General features: G+C 35.0%; 2 protein-coding genes and 1 pseudogene across 4 annotated transcripts; 1 reads left to right on the forward strand and 2 right to left on the reverse strand.

Moving 5' to 3' along the window:
• The first annotated feature begins 10,717 nt into the window (after positions 1-10,717).
• LOC132173042 (ammonium transporter 2 member 3-like) lies at positions 10,718-12,671 on the forward strand (annotated as a pseudogene).
• A 321-nt stretch (positions 12,672-12,992) lies between these two features.
• LOC132171534 (Wound-responsive family protein) lies at positions 12,993-16,187 on the reverse strand. 3 transcript variants are annotated; one of them, XM_059582873.2, is made up of 10 exons: positions 15,873-16,187; positions 15,037-15,252; positions 14,875-14,927; positions 14,735-14,791; positions 14,409-14,474; positions 14,233-14,304; positions 13,805-13,923; positions 13,631-13,722; positions 13,423-13,486; positions 12,993-13,245 (listed from the first exon to the last, which is right to left on the reverse strand). In XM_059582873.2, the coding sequence occupies exons 1-9, from the start codon at positions 16,126-16,128 to the stop codon at positions 13,440-13,442; spliced, it is 978 nt and encodes a 325-aa protein (XP_059438856.2). In that variant the 5' UTR covers positions 16,129-16,187; the 3' UTR covers positions 12,993-13,245; positions 13,423-13,439. The 3 variants fall into 3 exon arrangements, with proteins under 3 accessions (XP_059438856.2, XP_059438855.2, XP_059438854.2); XM_059582872.2 differs by having other exon boundaries at positions 12,993-13,248; XM_059582871.2 differs by lacking the exon at positions 12,993-13,245 and having other exon boundaries at positions 13,425-13,722.
• Positions 16,188-18,246: 2,059 nt separating this feature from the next.
• AKRP (ankyrin repeat protein) lies at positions 18,247-22,156 on the reverse strand. The gene is made up of 7 exons (XM_059584602.2): positions 21,390-22,156; positions 20,941-21,017; positions 20,585-20,683; positions 20,381-20,479; positions 19,729-19,827; positions 19,540-19,638; positions 18,247-18,992 (listed from the first exon to the last, which is right to left on the reverse strand). Exons 1-7 carry the CDS (start codon positions 22,090-22,092, stop codon positions 18,843-18,845), a joined length of 1,326 nt encoding a protein of 441 aa, XP_059440585.2. The 5' UTR covers positions 22,093-22,156; the 3' UTR covers positions 18,247-18,842.
• Positions 22,157-22,510: the final 354 nt, after the last annotated feature.

A 22,510-nucleotide genomic window follows, 5' to 3' on the forward strand; every position in this document is an offset into this window, starting at 1 on the left:
TATTACCGCTATTAATCCGAAAGGAATAAAGAGTGAAAAATCTTAAACAATAAAAAACCGGAAAAATGGGTGAACTTCACAACAATAGACTCAAAATAAAAATAATAGTGTGAAATTACAAACAAGCAGTAAAAAATGGGACAAACAAGTATTTCGATCCTCTAAATGGGGCCGCATATAGCGGTATGGGAGAAAGTAAATAGGATAAATGTTTTTATTTTTAGAATCTTTTATTTGTTTTTGGACAATTCAAAAGAAAAACGTGTATAATTTATTATGGGACAAAGACTATAAATAAAGCTGACAAGATCAATTCTTCAATTGTGAAGATCAAAAGCCAATAAAAATTAAAAAAAAAAAAAGAAAAAAGAAAAGAAAAAGATATTGGTTTCAAGAAAAGTATAAAAAAAAAAAAAAAAAAAAAAAATTCATTATATTTTGTACTACACGGGCAAAAGCATTTTACTAGGACATAATTATCACATCTTCATATATTAAAATATTAATTTAAATAATTAAAAATATTATTTTTATTTACTTAATTTTATTTAACCATTAGTAATTTAATATAATATAATATCATACATAATTGAGGTCATAAATTTATACTCATTTTAATTAAAATATATAGGTTACGTGTGGTCTATTCCATTTCCCATACCTAGGTGAAGCCCAAGCAAACCATGCCTGAGAAATTTAGATCCGGATCCCCTCCAATTTGATTCCCTCCAATTTGAGAGAAATTTGAAATTCTCCAATTATTAATCGTGGCCTTTCATTTTAAATTTAATGGTCTATAAAATCATTTAAACCTCGGTAAAATAAAAGCTAGCATTTAATACCTCGGTTATACAAAAACAGCTAGCATTTTATAAACCATGAAATTTAAAATGTAGGGTTACAATTAACAATTGAAGAATCTCAAATTTCTCATGAATTGGAGAGGATCACAATCGAGAAATTTAAAGTTGCAAAGAGGTGCTATTTATTAAGTCCTTGATATGCTGGCTGGATGAAAATATCTAACTCGCTAAGCATTTTTTTCCTAATCAAACTAAATAGCTTTGTCAATTTACATAATTTTGCTCTTATATACTAATAGTCAACTGGAGGGTATGTTTTTGTTAACCTACTTTGAGAAGTAGGCTAGAATACTATATTTCAGTAATATTATATTCTCGTAATCTTCTCAATATATTACGAAAATATTTGATATTCTAACAAAGTATAATTTTTGTTTTGAAAAGTGCTCTGACATAACATTTAAAAAAAAAAAAAAAGTGTTTTTTTGTGTGTTTTTTGGTTATTAATAGTTTTGTATTACAAAAAAAAGGCATAAAACAAAATTGTTAACAAATACGACCTAAAAGCACCCACAATAGGTTATGCATTTTAAATAACCAAGCCCCTAAAAACATCTACTCAAAGTTCTTCAAACCAAACATATTTTACATTTTATCTACCGTGTTTATTCAAAAGTTGAGATGAATCCATAACTTTTTTATGATTTCTCTCCATTTTATCTTTATTTATTTTCACCGAAGGGTAAGTATATGTCTGTAAAATAAAATATAAAAAAAAATATTATTTAAATGATGGAGAGAAAAAAAAAAATCGCCATGAACACTAAATCACAGTTGTCACGGAAATTAGACGGCATACTTTGACAAACACACCCACCAGACGGCTACCTCTTCGCTTTCTTTTCTTTTTTTTGTTCTTTTTTTTTTCTAAGATCTATCTGAAGAACAATGACAATATAATATAAGACTCCAAAGATTTCAGATCAGATAATCTGTAGATTACCGAGTCGTCAAAAAACATCTGCTGCATCGTCGCATGTTAGCAGCTTTCATATATAAAACAAAACAAACTTCCCAAGTAGCAAAGTTTCCCGGTTCCCACCTGACCTTTTCCTTCTTCAAGCATGTGTTTCTGTCTCTGACTTGTGCTCTGTTTACTGCATGAAAAGTCAAAGAAAGTCAAACAGATAAAATAAAATAAAATAAAATAAATCCACAGCATATATATATATCAGGAATAGTACAAAAACAAACAGGAGTGTCGAAGAAATGAAAGGGGACTCAGATATTGGCACGGCTCAATCAAAATAAGAAAGGATTTCCTCGTCTGAGTGAACCAGGCCAATATCGAAGTAACCATTTCACGTGTATAGAGAAACTAAAAGGATCGGAGCTGGTAATATTATTATAGAGAAGACATGGAAGCTGGTAGGGTTGATAAAGAGAGATAGCGGGTAGAGAAAGAGGGGGAGGGGGGGTGAAGGTTTTGAAGGGAGTGTGAGGAGAGGTGAGAATGTCTGGGGGGAATTTAAGAAGGCCAAGGGGCTCTGCATGAGCATTAAAAACCGCGACTACCAAAGCAGAAAGCCGGTCCAGAGCATTTAAATCCACACTTCTCCCTCCATCTATTTCTCTCCATAATGCCAGGCCACGAGACATGCATGTCTCTCTACTTTTTTCCAAGGTGCCCAACCTATCAATTATCAAACCAATGGAAAGTCAACAATCTCCTTTACTATACCATACGTCCTTTTTAATAGGTTAGGTATATCGATATGTTCGTTGGATTTGGATTATTTGGTCTTATATATGTTGTAGCTAGCTAGGTTTTTCAAAAGTTCATATTTAACTTTAATTTAAGTGTTTTATGGGAAAGAAAGAGAAAGCGAAACTAAAAAAAATTAAAATAAAGTTATTTAGTAGACTTACGTATTATTTCTATACAACTATGATGATGATATTATATATAACAAAAAAAAAAAATTACTGACTAATTTTCATTTGTACATCATCATAGTTGTATAACAGTCGTATAAGAGTCTATTCAGTGGCAGATATAGAAATTGTTATTAGGAGGAGCAGGAAAATGAGGAATTCATATTAAGAGGGGCGGGAGAAGGAGGAGTATGGCTAGGGTCAAAAAAACTAAAAAAATATTACCTTAAAAAAATAAAATTTGGGGGGCACATGCCCCTGTGCCGCCCCCTTTGCATCTGCCACCGAGTCTACTAGATAACATATCTCAAAAAATTATAACACTTAAGCTAAATTCATGTTTGTTAATGTGTTTTTTTGTTGTTGTTTGAAAAGATGTTTTATCATGACATAAAAGGTGAAAACTGTCGTGTACATTTTTAAGGATGTTCTGTGTTTTGAATTGTTTGTTAGGTGGGTTCATATAGCCTTGTGATTTCACAAGCCAAATTAAAAAAAAAAAAAAAAAAAAATGTTTTCAAATTCACAAATATAAACCCTTATTAATGTTTTTGTTTTAAAATGAGAAAAAAGAAACAAAAGATAAGCTATTTTTATAGAGGGGTAAAGTTGTCTTTTAGGGGGATGGAGTGGGTGCTCATGTAATAATAAAGGTAGGGAAGACCAACAACCAAGATCTCTGGCCCAACAAAGGGATCGCCCATGATCGTGATACTCACCGTCCTGGCGAACCAGAAAGAGCACCGCCATTAATGAGGGAATCTCTCTCTGGGACAGACAGGCCGCAACATTAATAGGCAAGATGCCCGTGAGACTGTTTCCTCAACTGTTAAATCCCATTGGCTCCATCTGCTGTGATTCAATTGCAATTTGCAAGGGAGGGAGAAAGCATAATTATTTGCTTAATATGGCAAACCAAGTTTCGAGTTTGAGAGTTGCGCTAATTTCTCCTCTTGACAAGGTTTTAACCCAAAAATTATTAGTTATTTTTGTACTTCGGTTCTTGTTTCTCTTACATATCCAAACGGACCAAACAAAAAATAATTATATTCTTTTTTTTTTTTTTACATGTCCGCACAAGAGGGGGAGGAAGATTCGAACTAGTGACCTACACTTTATGAAGTGTGGTCCTAACCGATTGAGCAACCTGAGGACAAAAATAATTATATCCTAATATCATGTTAAATCACAATTTATAAAGTGCAATATTAAATATCCTTTGATTCAAAAAGAATAAGTGCTAAATACTTTTTGAGATTTTAATTAAATCTAAAAATCTTTTTCCAAACACAAGGATAAGAATTAATTATGGTCTTGCATTAAAAATGTTCTTTTTACTTTTCACTGTTACTTTTTCTGAGAAGTTAGGTTTTGAAGGGGACTAGCAGAAGGATTCAGAACAAGCATAAATGCTCTATCGAGTAAAGAATTAATTAATTTTTTATTAAAAAAAAAAAAAAAATCTGAGTTAGGGTTGCTACTAGCTGTTATGAATTAAAACAGTACCTACGTATAATGCTTAAATTCAAGAGAAATACTACACATTTTAAATTTATTTTTCACAATTTTGTTCTCAAATGATGTGTCACTATATCATGCGTTGGTGACACACTTCAAAAAATAATAAATCTCATGAGATTGTGACACATCATTTAGAAACCAACTTTTGAAAAACAGATTTAAGATGTGTAACACTCCTCTACATTCAATTCAAAAGCTTTTCGTAACCTGATTAACTTTCAATTATCTATTAAACTAATTTACTACGTGCTTGTGCAAAAATATGCCATAAGTAATTACATTCATTTTAGAGGAATGTTACTGTTCTTGATTTTACGTGAATATTGTTTTTTAAAAAGTAAAAAATAATAATAATAATTTTACTCCATTGATCCCTTATACATATTTTAAAAAAAAAAATGATTCCCATTAGGCAAACGTTGGAGGTTATGAAAATGCAAAATATAATTGATTTAGAGAACCGTATGAAAATGTTTTTAAGGAGTTTAATTATCCATAAATTTATAATGCATATATAAACCATTGTGAAAGCTATGGACATCCGTCAAATGTGAATAATTAATATGCAAAGAGTAATTAATAATCTATATAATATGCACCGTACCATACTATTATTTTACTAAGAAATTATATTTCTAGAATTTCTCTCATTAAAATTTAAAGAAACGCGGTAGAAACCGATTGGGAATCCTCCAAAAGTCGCTAATGATTGAAATTTAATCAAATCTCAATTATGGTGATTAGAAATTTAGAAAAGATGTCTCCGTTCTATTAATTCTGAACTACCAAATTGAAAGGATACAAGCTGTGATGCACCCCCACCTAATTTAGTTGGGGCCATGCACCCCACTATTGTCTATTGCTTTTCTCTAATATTTCTGCTGTTGCTATTCTATTATTGATCTACTCTACTTATTGTAGGCAACCAAAATTATATTAGGACAATTTTTTTTTTTTTTTTAAAAAAAAATAGTTTGGAAACTTTTTTTAATCTAGTTTATTGGGTGCACTTAGAATTGCGATTTCACAAGAATAATTTGCATTTTTAAAAGATATCGCAAAATGTAAAGCGTTTGGCATTGCGATTTAAAAAATGCTTAATTTAGAATATGAAAAAAAACAAGCTATTTCAAAGGCTATGGGTGCTTATTTGAAAAATACAAATTTAAACCAAAATTAGGATTTTGCATAACAAATATTTGATAAAAAATTTTAATATGTTTTACCAAACGTCTTTACGATTTTAAAAAGTAGCGATTTCAAAAACGCAATTTTTAAAATCGCATTTATTGAAACTGCAATTCCAAATAGACCCTAAAATAATGTATTTAAAATGCATGTGAAAATAATATATATATACTTTAAACATCATGTTAGTTTAATTTTAGCTAAAAATATGTTTGGAATCCCTTCTTCTTTTTTTCCCCCCCTTTTTTTTTTCTCTCTTTTACCTGTATGAACAAGTCAAAAAAAAAAAAAAAAATTACAATATTTGACAACAGCCTACGGCCCTACACAATTTAATCATATCAATCACAATTAAATTTAATTATTTAATAAGTTTCCATGACATTCTACAATAAAATTTGTAGTAGCTTAGCAGTATTCTTCCATCTATACTTAGGAGATTTTCATTGTATTTTTAGAAAACGTTCAGTTTCGACAGGCCTACACGAACCCCAAGAAAACCACTTTTCAAACGGTCGAGCACAAGTGAACCAATGAATTCACGAAACGTGGACTACGTCAACGCAACGAATAGTCACGATCAAATCAGAACCGTGCGATGGTGGACCAAACCCCTTGGTGACGAAGAGGATGGGTTACTCATGGCTAGCAAGACAAACGACAAGGAATCGCACGGATAAGATAAAGCCTTCCTTTGTCATCCAAGGAAACCAATGCCTAGACAGACACACAGAGGTGGTTGACGCGAACATCGATCATCAGCAATCGAATCATTTCTGGGTGGTTGTTCATGTTCTTGTTGGTTGAGAATATGTAAAATTTAAGCCAAATTTAAAGAGGTGTTTGGGTCTGAAATCTGAATCCCAATCTTTTCCAAAACTCTTCTTTTTTTTTGTTTTTCTTTAGTTTCTAAACGCTGAAAATTCATTTTAAATATCAGTTAACCAATTAAACGAATTTTAGTTTGCAGATGTAAATGGGTCAATGCGTATCTGGGCAAAGAGAAGGGTGTGATGGCTCTGCTGCGTGTTCAGAGAAGCATGGGTGTCTGGCCGTGGTGAAAGAGAGGAGATCGAGGCTTTACATTGCTAGGAAATGTGTGGTGATGCTACTTTGTTGGCACAAATACGGCAAGTATTCAATTCTTTTGATTGGTCTAATTCATTATATGTTTTTCCATGTGAACTGTTTTTGGATCATGCACCAAATATTCCTGGAGACTTGTCTGGGAAGAGACATTCAAATTTATGAGAAAGTTTTATTATTTCTTTCCATTCTTCCTATATTTCTTCCCCCATTTCTGGTTACTGAGCATTCAATCCGGTGTTCGTTTTATGTCATGGTAGATGGAACTAGGTATTTAAATCCCGTGCAATAAGACTATTTTCGATCACGTCCTACCTACTCCAGATGCATGGATTGCCTTATTTCACCAAATCCATGTCCGGAGCTTGGGATTTGCTTAGCAGAAATGAAAAGATGGAGTTTGGGTTATATGTCGTTGTTAATACATACATATATACATATATATATATATATATATATATAACTTAATATATATTGTTCTCTTAAAATCTTTATTTGCCAATTGGAGGATTGATTTAGAATTATAATGCAAATGTTAATCATAAGTTTTTTGGTGTGGCTGCACCAATGTAGCCCATTATTCAAATGTTTTTTTTTTTTTTTTTTTTTGATATGTTTGATGCAAACTTATAGTGGCGCTAAGAAAACTCGGCTACGGATCTGAATCTTCTATAATTTTCCTACTCGAATTATTAGCAATTCGAACAGTAAAATTGTTGGGGATCTAAAATCCATCCCCTTCATAGCACTTTTACCCATCATTCAACATTTTATTCTCTTTTATTCACTTTCTTTTTTTAAAAAAAAAAAGATATTATTTTAGTGAATATATTTACTATTGACTGTTCTTTAACAACGTGATTGTTTTTACTATCTAACATTAGGATAAAGCTGATTTTCCTCCCCCTATAGAAAAATTGATTTTCCTTCATCTTTTTTTTTTTCCCCCTTATTACAGGAATAGGGAAAGGGGCTCCAAGCAGGAGCTTAAGGAGCTTAAAACAGAAAACAAAGGAGAATTACAATGAAGATAAGCAAAAGAATTATGAGGGGCAGTCTTCATTGATAAGCAACAAACCATCCTAAAATTTAGAGGCTCTGGAACAACTTCACACTACAAAATGGGTGTTTCTTGTTGAAATAAGCCTTTAGTCCGGCAGGAGGACAATCCCTTTTTTATGCACACAGAATGGGATTTGCTCCCATTGCAGGTTTCTTTTTAATGTGACATTAGCTTCAATAAAATAATGACAACTAAATTGAAAATGCAATATGCATTCCAGATTTTTTTTTTTTTTTTTTTTTAATATATTTGGTGCTACATATATGGCATTTAAGGCTGGCAAAATAGGTACCTCGCAGGTACTCGTTTATCCTATGCATGTTTTTTTATAATAAGATTTTAGATAATTCATGCATCTAATCTAAAATCTTATTATAAAAAAGCATGCGTAGAATAAACATGTATGTGTCAGGTACCCATTTTGCCAACCCTATTTGACGAAAGTTTAGTGAAGGAATCTATTTGTTATTTTTGCACGTACACTATAGGCTCTCAGAACATGTTTATACCACAATAAGTTCATTCAAATTAATCGGTGTAACCGCATGTACTAATTTTACTTCTTCTTTTTTTTCTTTTTTTTTTTTGTGTGTGGAGAACTACATTTATCCCTTTCAATTTATATTGAACAGAAAAATCCTTCGATATATATTTTTTTAATATAAAAAAGATCCACATGGCGTGGCTAGCTGTGGCTGTGTGGGTCACCAGCTGACCCTTTCTTTTTCTTCCAAAAAGAAAAAACTTTAAAGTCTTTGGTTTTTTTTGCATAATAGATTAAGAGGGTAAGGGCAGTTTTCTCTTTTTTCTTTTCTTTTTTTAAGTAGAAGAACCGAAGAAGAATTATTCATTTTAAAAAAAAAAAGTAGAATCATAAACTTTAAAGTTGGGTGCATCAACGTACAGGTTTGATTCTTCATCCGGGTCAATCCAAATAGCATACGTATAGCATACGTATAGCATACGTTTCTTGGTTCCAGCTTATAGATTCACTAAAAAATAAAAAATAAAGACAAAACAAAATTGTTGAAGCTAGTTTTTATAGATGAGAAGAATATAGTTTAATACGATGTACGTACGTGGCGACATGGCTTCGGATCGGGCATAACTATGCTCTCATTAATTCGTGCATTAATTACTCCTTTCTTTATTAGCGCAAAACGCTACAAAATTTGTCCACTTTGAGAAAGGAATTTGGCACTTTGCAACTGCCCAAACAAGACTGAATTCTAAACCCTTAAAAAAAAAACAATTTGATTATAATTTAATGCTCTACACGTCACGATAAATAAATAATTTTCTGAAATTTTAAAAGTGATTAATAACTCCATATAACATGTATCTGTAACAGATCATTTCTTTCATACAAATTCTATCATTTTTCTATTCATATTTATCTTAAAAAAATTATAAAGAAAAAAACAAGTTGGGTTGGGGTTCGGTGACCGACCATCTCCAAGGTTCATAATGATCTTATCTAAAAAATAGAGAATGTTAGGGGTTTCTTCGGGTCCTATACGGATATTATTTTCTAAAAAAAACTCGACCTTTATTTCTCTTATTCGGTTTTCAAAAATTAAAATTCATTTACGACCAAGAGAACACCTAACATTTCTCCTCAAAATAGTCGCAATTTGCTTAAAGAGAATTATTTGTTAGACAGACCTACCACGTGTAATTATTTCTCACTTTTGAAACTGAAGAAAGTTATTAGACCAATTTTTTTCCTAAAGCCATTTAATTATCTAAATAGGGAAACCGATTAAACTATTTAAAAAAACAAAAACAAAAAAAAGGAGCAGCAATTATGCACAAAGAAGAAAAATCATGCTCATAGAAGTGACAAAATTGAAGTCACTTTCAGACGCTAAAACTTGAAAGCAAGTGATGAACTCCTTGTAGGGGTTTCGAAAGTCTGATTCATGAGGGGAAACCTGTCCGGTCGGTTTTGAATATACAGTACCAAAGAAGTCGCTTTCAGAATGCTAGGTGCCCTAATTTTTTTATGCTAACCAGTAAACACAACCATACTCGCACCCCCCATGTTACTCATTTGCACATGCCTACCATACATGTAGGGCCCAATTACAAATTCTAAGTTTGGGAGGGGCAAAACTTAAAAAAAAAAAAAAAAAAATGGAGAGGTATAAAATTAATTTTAGAAAGTAAATTTTAAAATTTTGGAAGTTTGCTACCTCCCACCCATACACCTAGCTTTACCGAGTAATGCTATAGTCGTTCTTGTGTTTCTACAATAATAATGTGACTCTTAAAATTACTATTGAGTTTATGATTAATCATTATTGAATTTCAATCAAATGATAATTTTAAAAGTTATTTCATTTTTGGAGAGATACAAAAATGACATAAGACAGACTTTTAGGATTACTCAACTTCGCTCCCTGACCAACAAAGGTTACTATTTACTAACATGCAAATAAGCTTAGCATTTTTTTACTTTGAATTTCGTTAATAATAGCCAATTGTATTGTTTTTATGTAAACACTAATTGAAAATTACTTGTTAGTTTTTTATTTGTTTGTTAGTATTTAATGGTATATATATTGTTTAAAATTTTTAAATGATGTGAGCAGCACTTACATTATTAAATACTATAAAATTTACTTTGGACCATAAAATAATTTATCTTTATTTCAATGAATTGGAAATGATGTTATTTTGTGTTTTTTTTTTTTTTTTTTTTTTTGACATGTCCACACAAGAGGAGGGGATGAGAGATTCGAACTAGTGACCTTCGCTTCATAAGGCGTGGTCTCTAGCCGATTGAGCTATTATTCTTAATTGAATTAGGTTTGCATAATTTTTTTTTTTTAAAAAAAAAAAAAAACTTTATTAGTTTCAAGCGCGTAAATTGCACCCGCACTTCCCTCGAGTAAAAATTTGATTCCCTTTGAGAATTCTCAAAGTGATCTTTAGATCCAGCCAATAGGGACAGCAAAGAATGATGAGCATATCATCGATTATGCAAATAAATTGGGCGGCTTATCCAAAGCAACAGCAAAGCTCCAAAACTTGTCACTCTTTATATTGTAATCCCCTCTAAGTTTGCCCAAAATTTCCAAACAATATTCTATCTCTTCCCCCCTCATTCTTTCTCTCAATGAATAATAGCAATTTTCAGGGTCTCCCTAAGGCACTATACCCAGACTATATATGGATCCCCAGAATGGAACAACAAAGGAGACAATGCATGGCAACTCACAGCAGCAACTCTGGTGTGCCTACAAAGTGTTCCCGGGCTCGTTATCCTTTATGGGGGCATGGTGAAGAAGAAATGGGCCGTGAACTCCGCATTCATGGCACTTTATGCCTTCGCCGCCGTCCTCATTTGTTGGGTCCTATGGGCCCATCACATGACCTTCGGAACCAAGCTCATTTCAATAGTGGGCCGGCCCAAAGTGGCGCTGACTGAAAAGTATATCCTGGCCCAATATCCACTTGGGTATGTGCCAATGGCTGATTATGTGTATTATCAGTTTGCTTTTGCTGCCATTACTGTGATACTGCTTGCTGGGTCTCTGCTGGGGAGGATGAACTTCAACGCCTGGGTGTTGTTCGTCCCATTGTGGCTCACTTTTTGTTACACAATTGGGGCCTTCACTATATGGGGCAATGGGTTTCTTGAGCCATACATAATTGATTATGCGGGTGGTTTTGTTATTCATCTTTCTTCCGGAGTTGCTGGTTTCACTGCTGCTTACTGGGTAATTAGCATGCATACTCATCATTTTGTACAGTCTTAAACCATGTTAAATATAGACCCCTAAACTCATGCTACACGTTAAATATTCAGAAAAAGTGAAAGATATAAAGAATGAGATAGGATAGGTATGGAGCTCATTGTTCCGAGTAGCTGATGCAAGTGAGCCCTACATTGAACCTCACTTACCTGCCTAAAATGCGTACAATTCGGACAAATAATTTCAAAGAACCCCGATCCTTACATGACCTACCTACCTATAGGGGCTTAATAAGTCTATAAGTTTGGGCTATTAATATATTTTAATAATTATTTTTGTGATTATTATTTAACGTGGAATTAATATCCACACCATAGTATATGGGTGCTTGTTCTAATCACTTTACTGATATTATGATTTCATGATTGTGATGATCATACAGGTTGGGCCCAGACACTCGCACGACAGAACATTTTCCACCAAACAACATAATTCAAATGTTGGGAGGTGCAGGGTTTCTATGGTTGGGATGGACGGGTTTCAATGGTGGATCTCCATTTTCAGTGAATGGGATCGCATCTCTGGCCATTCTTAACACCCATCTATGCACTGCCACCAGCCTCTTGGTGTGGGTTTCCATGGACATGATCGTGTACAAGAAAAGCTCTGTAATTGGTGCAGTCCAAGGAATGATCACTGGACTCGTTTGCATTACACCGGGAGCAGGTTAACTCTTAAACTTTATACATTTTTAACGTGCGAAATCGTAGGCCAAACAAACTCTTAAGATTACGTACCTAGATATCGTTTTCTGAGAATGAGTTTATCTTTGCATGCACAGGAATTGTGTTTCCATGGGCAGCGCTACTTATGGGAATATTGTCTGGTTCCATACCATGGTATACCATGATGGTCTTGCATTAGTTGCATAGGAAATCAGCGTTCTTTCAAAGCGTGGACGACACATTAGGGGTCTTCCACACACATGCTGTGGCTGGCACCTTGGGGGGGCTCCTCTCCGGCAACTTTGCCAAACCCAACCTTTTGACACTGATGTACGGACAAAAATACGGTCCAGGCTTAGTATACAGTTTTTCCAATGGAGAATTCAAAAAGGGCCTCAACCAAATAGGCTACCAGCTTGCCGGAGCTGCTTTTGTCACTGCATGGAACACCGTCATGACGAGCTTGATTTGTATTCTGATAAGCCGGATTGTTAGTCTTAGGATGAATGAAGATGACCTTGAGAGTGGCGACGATGCTGCGCATGGAGAGGATGCGTATGCACTTTGGGGTGATGGGGACAACATGCCAACCTCTCGTCATTGGCTAATATCTCCGAGAATACCTTCCCTTTGTGGCCGAAACGTCTAGCTTTGCACCAAAACTTCAATAAGAAATGCAGTAACAGTCGTTACTGTGACTTGTATCTATTGCTTGTTGTATCAGTAAATGGTCAGGTTTGGCAGAAAACAGAGTAGATAGATGTGTATATTATGCATCAGTATGTCAATTCAGAAAAGTTCGTTAATTAAGCCGTGCACTGATCAGAAAGAGTTCAATAATTTTACCAACTCTAAATGATCCAACTACAAAACTTCAAATTTGAAAATCACTCGCACACCCAAAAAAGATGAAGAAAAGAATACTTATAGATAGAAGTTCTTTTGCTGCAAAGAGAGCCTGTACATTCAATTAGATGGAATTAATGGAGTGTCTCGTCATACATCGTTTGTGAAGAATTACATACAAACCAATCTGTATTTGGCTTTGGAAATTACATCTCCAGGTAAGAGTGTTTTGATAATCTACATGGCTAGAATATTAAATTAAATACATGATTTTTTATCTACCTAAAAAGAACAACATTTCCTGTACATACTATAATTTTGAAGTTTCTTTATACATCAACTGATTCCTCAGGGCATTCGTGACACTTCTAGTATTCCTACTGAAAAGATACAACAAAAGTTCTCCAAGAATAAGTTATCCTGCCACCCATGAGAAGATATATTTTGAACCATTTGTCTCTAAAAAAAAAAAAGACCAGCCACTAGCACAATTGAACAATTTATGAACACGTTCCATTCCAATGTTTGATAAACAAACATAAAGGAGGATGCACCTTGTAATTGGTTAGTGTTAATGTATTGACTCGCGAAGCTTCACTAGTTTGTCTCGGCACATGGCTGCAGGAACCGGTCATTAGACATAAATGATTCTCAAAGTTAGGCGCATGAATTCTTTTATCAAAAGATCATTGAACATTGTGACTGAGCACTTACAAACTAAAAATGTAATCAGAGAAAAACGAGGGCTCTGTTCTAATATACCTGCATCTTTGTACCTTTCTTCTTTGACAGCCAAATTCATATTATTCACCAAATCAAGCTCCTCAGATAGTATATCAGGACCATCTGCAGCACTGGACAAGATAAAACTCACCCTTAGAGATACAACAATAACAGATGATAGCGAAACTGAGATCCCAAGTATGCACTCAATACCTGTCAAGAGACACATCATATGTAGACTTCGTAGACTTAGTATTACGTATTCCGCCCATTCCATAACCAATTCTAATAGCATCTGTCAAGACAATTTGTCTACTTACATATATAGGAGCCTGCAGAAAGCAAATTCCAAACAAGATTATGATAGTGAAAATCATGGAGTAATTGAGTTCCTATCAGCTTAAAGTGGCTTTTAAGAAACATCCATGCAAAACCCATGGATTTTTGTCAGAAAGGTTATAATTTGTTGATATCAACAGGGATAAGGGGGTGCAAAGCTGGGCTTCTATATCTGAATACAGTGACAATTAGTGTACAGATCAAGGAAACTTCAACAATCTTGAACTGCAAAGCCAGGGTTTCATTATTTTGCAAAAATTTAATTGCTGGATTTGCACAGCAAAGGTGTGGCAAATATGTACCTTGCATCGATTTGCCACATTTATGGCATCTGAGGGACGTGCATCCACACTTAGAATGTCATTTTTCCCAGGCTGCAAATAATAAAAGCCTTAATGTAACATAAAACTTAAATTTCATACATATACTCTTATGTTTGCAGATAATCAAGGCATACTATTAATAAATTTATAACCACCTTGCTAAAATATAGTCTGGCAAAGTAAGTATTAATCACCCTTTCTGTAATTCTCACCATATTGACCTGAAACCACAACTCAATAGCATTATACAACAGTTTCCACGTAAAAGAAAAGAACTTCATAAAACAAAAGAGCAGTGCTATCAAGCCGGAAATTGAGAGTCAGTTTCAATCCCCTATCTTTACAAACTTATACTAAAAGCAGTTGCTAGCATTGTCATTGACACACAACAAAAAATAGCAACTAAAGCAGGAAAATGAACAAATAATACAAGCCTTCAGATTTTAGACTGTAATAACACGTAAGAAAATTAGCTTCATACTTCATAGTCTAGTTTTTCCAAGAGATTTCTGACAAACTGGAATTGATCTGGGGAATCCTGCAGCAAGTATAAATCTGAGGGTTGAATGTTGGTATTACAAAAAGAAACAACAAATATCAATAAAAATATCAAGAAATTACCCCATTCTTATCTTCCAATTGTGGCTCTATAAGTTTTTGAATAGCAGAGTCCCCTGCAGTAGTAGACATTTCAGGTTTCTCTATTCAGATATGTTCAGAAATGACAATCACAATGACAGAAGAGAACACCATGCTGATTATGATTGAAGTTCATCCGCATACCTACAATAATCGGTAGCAAAAACTCTCCATCACAAGAAATCTTGAGGAAGATCGTAGGACTCTGAAAGTGGTGAAAAAGATCCTCTCCAATTAAATCGACACCAACTCGAGGTTTTTTTCCTTGGCCTGAAAAGGGAGCCAATTGACCAGGCCAGGACTGCCATTTCCTCTCTTTTAGAAATCCTTGCTTCCACATACGATAATGCAAGAATGTTTCTGCACTAAGTTGACTTAATGAGAAAAGCTCAGAGATGCAAAGACAAGGATGGACCATTAGCATCCTCAATGGTTTGAAGTTCTCAAGTTATAAGATTAGGATCCTCTAGATTTTCTAGGGAAAATCTACGGTGGAGTTCTTATACTCCTAACCATTATCTTTAATTAAATAGTTCAGATTTTACCATCTCAACATTTATCACTAGCAAAGCATCCCCAGTTTTTCTTTAATTCATTCTGTCACTAAATTGTATAGTGACTAAAGAAAATCTAAACCATTTGATTCAAAATATTCGTTAAAATTTAAGAATTCAACCATGGAGTTAATCTATAAAATCTAGAGGATCCCTCTACCATGTGCAACGAAAAAAAACATTCAAAATACTAATACAACTATAATTAGCAACCAAATTTGGCAGTTAAAATACGCTGCCAAAATAAGCTCAACATAATAAGTAAAGCAACACATTCCTAAACATCATCAAAATTCAAACAAAGCTTAATACGAAATCCGCCATAGAATGCAATATTGATTAAACTTCCACGAAGGTTTCTGATAATCAAAAAAAAAAAAAAAAAAAACCACCAAAATTTGAGGAAAAATATGAGAGATTAAGGACCTGAGAGAAGGAGAGAAGCTTCGAGAAACTCGTGGCCGCTATCATCGCCAGCATTGCCGGATCCGCCGCCCAAGCCTGCTGTTCCGCGGGAAGACTTGCAAGAAACGACGAGGATTGGGAGGAGCCTACGACACCGTTTTGCCCCCACACCAAGCCGAATCGAGCCAGGGTTCGAGCTCGAACGGCTCGCATTTCTTTGATCGCTTAAGGTCCCGAACCCCGATACTGTACGGACGCAAAGACGCGCTCCGAGCATCTTTAATATTACGGAGAGAGAGAGATGCTGGCTGCGCTAAGCTGAAGCTGAAAAGCACCAACGAGGCAACAGAAGCGGAGTGATCGTTGAATAATTAGACGGGTTTATTCTATAGTATTTTTCTTAACTTACAAGGATGATCGGAATAATAAAATGTCCTTAGATATAATAATATTAGGACAAAGTCTTCAGTAGATAACATTATGGACGATGTTTGAGTTTAAAATGTGTTAAAACAGATTTGATTGTGTCTAAGCTATTCAATTTGTGAGAAAAATAATAAAAAATGGAGAACTTTGATGCATAAGTAGGAAAGAGGTAACTCAAACGGCTGAGACTACGCTTAATAAAGCGGAGGTCATTAGTTTGAATCCCCCTCCCCCCTTTTGTGCGACATGTAAAAAAAAAAAAAGGTAGGCAAGATATTTGAAAAAGTAATAAATTGATTAGATAAAGAGTTTTGAGCAATAACCAAAAGTCATTTTTACGCAGTTGAGTTGCCTTATTGTCGTTTTTTATACCATGATTCATCTTTTACATGTGGTTCATCCTACGTTTACCTTGATTAAGACACAGTTTACCTTCAAGTTAGGGGTGCTCAATTAAATCATAAATTGTAGTAAGGTGACAACTAAGTGGCCGTGTAGCACAATTACGGTTTGGGAATTGATTCCCGGTTACGCACGTGAAGAATTCTAAGGTTAATAATAGGTGTGTCAAAAATTACTGGAAAACCGGAGACCCGATTCCGGTTTCAGTTTGAAAAATCCAAAAACCGGGTACCCTGGTTCCGGTACCCAATTTTTGGTACCTGGTTTTTATCGGGTTACTGGGAACCGGGTTTCCATTTTATTTAATAATATATATATATATATATATATATATATATATATATATATTTTTTACACTTAGGTATATATTAATATTTTTTACACTTAGGTTTAGGTTTAGGTTTAGGATTTTTGGGCTTTTTTATGTTTATTTTTTTAATTATTTGGAACAATCACAACAAAACTCATTTAATTTAGATAAAAAGACTAATAGATTTTTTAAAAAATGAGCCAACTTATCAAAAAAAAAAGGGTCTATTTTAGGCCCAATACCTAAAATAAGCCTAGAAAATAATTTTCTTAAAAAACCAGTTACTGGACCGCGTAAAACCGGAACCAGCCGGTAACTGAGACCCGGTTCCCGGTTTCGGTTTCCCAAAACCAAGAACTGGCGTACCCCGGTTCCGGTTCTCGGTTTTGGCCAAAAACCAGAAAACTGAACCGAGTTAACACCCCTAATTAATAAGTTGATCTTTGACTTGATAAATAAGTCGCATGGGCTTATGAGTCAATAACGCAACAAAATATATGTGACTCTTACCTGCAGCTTTAACAAATTAACTATTATTTTGGAAAAAAAAAAAAATTATTAATGCATGATAGATGCTATCACACATACATTCATATTCAATCCCTTGGAATTGTTTGATCTTAAACTTAAAAGCATTACTGATGTTAACTCAACAGCTACTACTTGCTTGCTTGTAGTCTTCAATGTACAAAGATGATCAGAATAATAATATGCCCTCTTTGAGTATAATATAAGCCAACCCACTGATTTTTATTTTTTTTTAATTTTTTTTATTTAAACCGACGAGTCAACCCAAAATTTTCAGTTAAATATGCGTTGAATTTAATCATTTATTGAAAATCACGATCTTATCCTTTAGAAATTATTCTAAATTTGGGAAGTAATATACTAGTTGAAAAATAATTTAGTTATGCTATGAACAACTTTAAAAACTAATTATCGGTCACGGGAAATCTCATCCCACACATTCACACCCCGCATCCCCCTTTATTAACCTAGCCAAATTTCTGTGAAATTCAGCCATCTCACACGTTCACACATAATAGAATCCTCTCAATTTCAAAGGTCTACTTGACAAAGCCTGTAATTATTTAGAGCCCAATCTGGTTTTCATGGGGCTCATGGAATTCAATGCAGAGATTTGAACTCCCAGTCCAGCATGTGACCCAAGTGCAGCACTGAAAGTCTGAAATCTTTAGGGAAACAATCGAACAGGTTTTCTACAATAAACCAATAAGCTGATAAACAGTATCACACAAAAGAAAAAATAGCACTTTCATTCATCATTCCTATCAACAAAATTCCAAGGATATTAATAGATTGGGAAAGATATTTAAATCGCCCAATAACAATACAACTAGGGTATGAACATATTTTTCAAAACAAAACTCAGATTATATTTTCGATAGGTAAATAGAGTTCATTAACAAGAAAAAGAAAGAGATCAATCATTACATTATATACCAACCACTTCTTTAATAATTACAAAATATCACATCTAACCCACTTACTAGTTTTGTGGAATAAGACGAGTCATTTCATGGTTATGATCAATGTTGTTGTATTTAACATTGTCAATGATGTCACGTGAAAATATGTTAGCACGTCATTCAAGAAATTTAAATGATATGACATCATTTACACACTAAATGCAACATTAAATCTTAACGATGAAATAGAGATAATCCATGTCCCAGTTTTGCAAGGTTCAGGGTGTCAAACTCACACTCCTTTCATCTGCATTTTTGGTGGTGCCACCCTTCCCCGTCCTGACCCAAAAAGAACTATCAGAATCTGATTCTTTATAGGATCATGTAGCGTATGAGGAAACCAAAAAACTGACGTTGAGAACTCTATCCATCTCGGGAAGCTGTATCATTGATAGTTGTGTTGGTTGTTGTAGTTACTCTAGCTTTAGGAAGCTGCTTCAACAGCTTAATAAGTTCGTAAGTCTTTGTGTCTTGACCCAAATAAAGGCACAGGTCAAGTGGGGTTAAACCATCCTGAGACAAGATGAGTGGTGCAATTGATCAAAAAACACGCAAGTAGGGAACTAAGCGCAGCAAGCAGCCCATAAGCACAACTTGTAACTTTCAAACACTAATTTCAAATCAACCATAATGGAAAACAGGAGGAAAAATTTTAGGTGACATTCGATACTCAAAACAGCAAAAAGTGCTGTTTGTGATATATGATATGAAAATCATATAGGATACTCTATCCAACTAAATGGCATTTATTTTTTTGTTTTGATTGGTAAGTTCCACACGCATCTAGTGAGCCTTGAACCCACGACTTCACCCTCCACACCTTACTACGAAGGGAGGAAGTGCCATTTGAGCTAAAACTCACTGGCAACTCAATGGCACGTATTTTGAAAGCATGTTAGATGGGTTTTAACTCATGAATTGCATCACGTTAAAGTATTGTCAACCAAGAATTATTCCAAGAAATGAACATTCATATTTAGAAATGCTTCATGCTTTAGGGAAATGAGTGCAATTACGAGCAGAATCAGAGGTTTATGCCCTAAAGCACTTCAGTATTTACCTCGTTTTTCATTGTCTTGTCAGCTCCTTTAATCAATAAAAGCCTCACTACATCTGTTCTCCGGGCTTGAACAGCAAGATGTAATGGTGTCCACCCATCCTGAATTACACCATAAAAACAAACTCAACAATAGGATCACAACTCAATAACAAATGCATGCAAGCAACGAGGAGGAATTGTTAACCATACTTTGTCCTGATGATTTATATCAACATTATACAGTAGAAGAATTTTAATTGCCTGACTGGAAGCTGTTCGGACTGCATAGTGCATCAAAGTGGCCCCATCCTGTTTTTACCAAGAAGAAGAAGAAGAAAAAGAAAAAAGTCATGTCAATTCATCATAAAATATGTTGATTGTATATAGGCATGCATATTATTGGAAGAAACATGACCGCATCACCAGATACCAAGATCTCCTTGGGTTATTCAAATGCTCTATGTTCTGTAAAAGCAATGTGTACTGACACAAGAAAGTACCAAAACCATCTAGAATTTTCAAATAGTTAGTCAACAATAATGACAACAATGATAACAGCAGGGATCCCTAAATGTGTTGACAAAAGGCCAAAAAGCAAATAATTAAAAATATAATATAATAATTGAACAAATAAAGTGCCTTTTAGACAAATAAATGTATCAATGATTCAAATATTTTTCCAGAACCAGTTTGCACAAATATGCTTCACCGAATTTAAGTTGGCACCTAGTTCACATGTTGAGAGAACATTATCTAAGAAATGAATATGTTTGACATTGCTAGGAATTTGGGACTGGCATCATCATTTTATTGTTAACAAATGTAGCTAATAAGAAGATGTACTAGGTGAATTTCTACTCACTTTCTCGAGCACAAATGGATTAGCCGACTCTCTCAAAAGATAGTTTGTAATAGCCTGCTTTTTTCCAATTATTGCTTTGTGAAGAGCAGTCCAACCATCCTGGAAAGGAAATAAATTCCAAGGCCCAGATTAAGAGCAGAAAAGCAGCAATTAGAGCTTCCAAGCACTTTAGCGCCCCATATCACAAGTGCTTGTTTTCTATACCTTATCTGCAGCATTGATATCAACATTATGCTTCAATAAAACATCCATGAGGTAGAACTCTCCTGATGCAGCAAGAGTATGCAAAGGTAGCCACTTTTCCTGAAAAGGATTGAACCAAATGTTGAGTCACTAATCAGGGAATTACGAAAGTGTGTGGAGAAAACCATTTCAGGCGTCCAATTTTCAAAAATTGCAACCGAGATAACTACTCATTTGGACCCAAAAATCCAGGAAGGCTGTGAGGATCAGCAACTAGTTTCTTAAACCAAAAACCATACAAGAACGCCGAAAAAGCTGAAAGAAAATCAAAAGAAACAGAATTACAACCCAATGGTCAAGGTCCATGTGAAACTTACAGAGGTAGCAGCTGCCACATCAGGTTTCTTCCTAGTCAGCAGAAACTTTTCCTCCTTAGTAAACAACTTACGACGGCCTATTCATTCAAGTGTAAAAGATAAGTATTGATGGCAACAATGACTACGAGAATTATCTTCGTCAAAATCTCAACAGAGCAGTGCATGTGAAATTCTTCAACAGAACCAGACGAAAAGAAAGTTCTGTGCACTGAAGAATAAATTACATACCAATGAACTGAGAAATTGAAAGACAAATTAATGTGCACAAAATGCAGACACCCAAATATTATTAACTTCTATCTGATACCAAACGGTGCCTTAAGTTGAAAACCGAAAAAATTAGCTACCCCTTCCTACTCCTGCAGTAATCTCCATAGCTTATTCTACTAGCTTAGCAAATCCACCTTCAGAGGCCTTATTTTCACAAAAAGCATAAGAAAACTTCCTACCTTCAGAGGCTTTATTTTCACCGGGCTCGTAATTCCCACTATTGAAGAACTCCGTCACGTCCTCCAAGCCCCTACCGTACACTGCCCACCTGGGGTTCTTGGGCACCACTCGCTGACTCGACGCGTTCACTTCACCTTCTTTATCCTCCTTCACCGGAAACCGCGACGGGTTATCGAGCACGAGCGGCTTTACCTGCGCCAACTTGGCCTGTTTCAACTCCAAATACTCCTTCAAATTCACGTTCCTAATGGGCTCGTATCCCTTCTTCCTCTTCTCCACTTTGCTGCCGAACTCCAATTTTTGAGCGATCCTGCGCCGTTCTTTCTTGGTGATGTTGATCTCCGCCTGGATTTGGTGCCACTGGTCCGGGATTAGGTTCTCGGGCTCGATTTCCGGGATGGGTTTCTTGTGCTTGTGTTTGTTTGGCTTAGCGGGAATGGGGGTCTCAGAAACAACGTCTTGTTGGAGTAAGGGGTCCTCGAATGCGCCTTCTTCGAAGACGAGGCAGTCGCCAATGACGATGTCCTCGACGTCGTCGTTTTGGAGGGAGGGAAGAGAGAGTGAATGGGAGTGGAGTTTACAACGGAACTTTATCGTAGATTTGGGGCATGAGAGGGAAAGGGGAGGTAGGTGTGTGGGGAAGAGAGGGAAGAGTTTGGGAGGGGTTTGGGGGTTTAGAAGAAGAGATGAGGAGGGTGACATGGTGCGTGGCAATGGAGGGAGCTGGGAGCGGAGCAGAGTTGATTGATTTTCGGATTTGGTTCGGTTATCGCTGTAGCGCAGTAATTAAGGCCAGGTGGATGCTCTCGCGTGGACTCCTTTGTCTTCAAGCACTAGGCCCGTCAGTGATTTGGGCCCATTGTGAGGGATTTAAAGAGGAATAGACTGAATAGTAAACTAAGTAGAGCAACAAATATAGGAAGTGGGCAATTTTAATGTTTGGGACTCGCCGTAGAACAAGATAAGGATTTTTTTTTTCTATGCGTTTGAAAAAAAAAAAAAAAAAAAAAAGAGTAATGCACATTTTTATCCTATAATGCTGACATGATAACCAATCAACCATAGGATAAGTCTTTTTTTAAAAAAAATCTAAGGGTTAGTTGAAATTGTCACATTAATA

Source organism: Corylus avellana, chromosome 1 (assembly GCF_965113065.1).
Source record: "Corylus avellana chromosome 1, dhCorAvel1.hap1.2, whole genome shotgun sequence".
NCBI lineage: Eukaryota > Viridiplantae > Streptophyta > Magnoliopsida > Fagales > Betulaceae > Corylus > Corylus avellana.

Excerpts from the sequence above, each read along its gene's own strand:
- LOC132171534 (XM_059582871.2), bottom strand. The coding sequence starts at position 16,128 with ATGCTCGGAGCGCGTCTTTGCGTCCGTACAGTATCGGGGTTCGGGACC. Across the intron at positions 15,253-15,872 it reads AGCTTCTCTCCTTCTCTCAG|AAACATTCTTGCATTATCGT; the intron begins GTCCTTAATCTC and ends AACTTAGTGCAG. Across the intron at positions 14,792-14,874 it reads AATTGGAAGATAAGAATGGG|GATTCCCCAGATCAATTCCA; the intron begins GTAATTTCTTGA and ends TACTTGCTGCAG.
- AKRP (XM_059584602.2), bottom strand. The coding sequence starts at position 22,092 with ATGTCACCCTCCTCATCTCTTCTTCTAAACCCCCAAACCCCTCCCAAA. Across the intron at positions 20,684-20,940 it reads ATGTGGCAGCTGCTACCTCT|GAAAAGTGGCTACCTTTGCA; the intron begins GTAAGTTTCACA and ends AATCCTTTTCAG. Across the intron at positions 19,828-20,380 it reads ATCCATTTGTGCTCGAGAAA|GATGGGGCCACTTTGATGCA; the intron begins GTGAGTAGAAAT and ends TGGTAAAAACAG.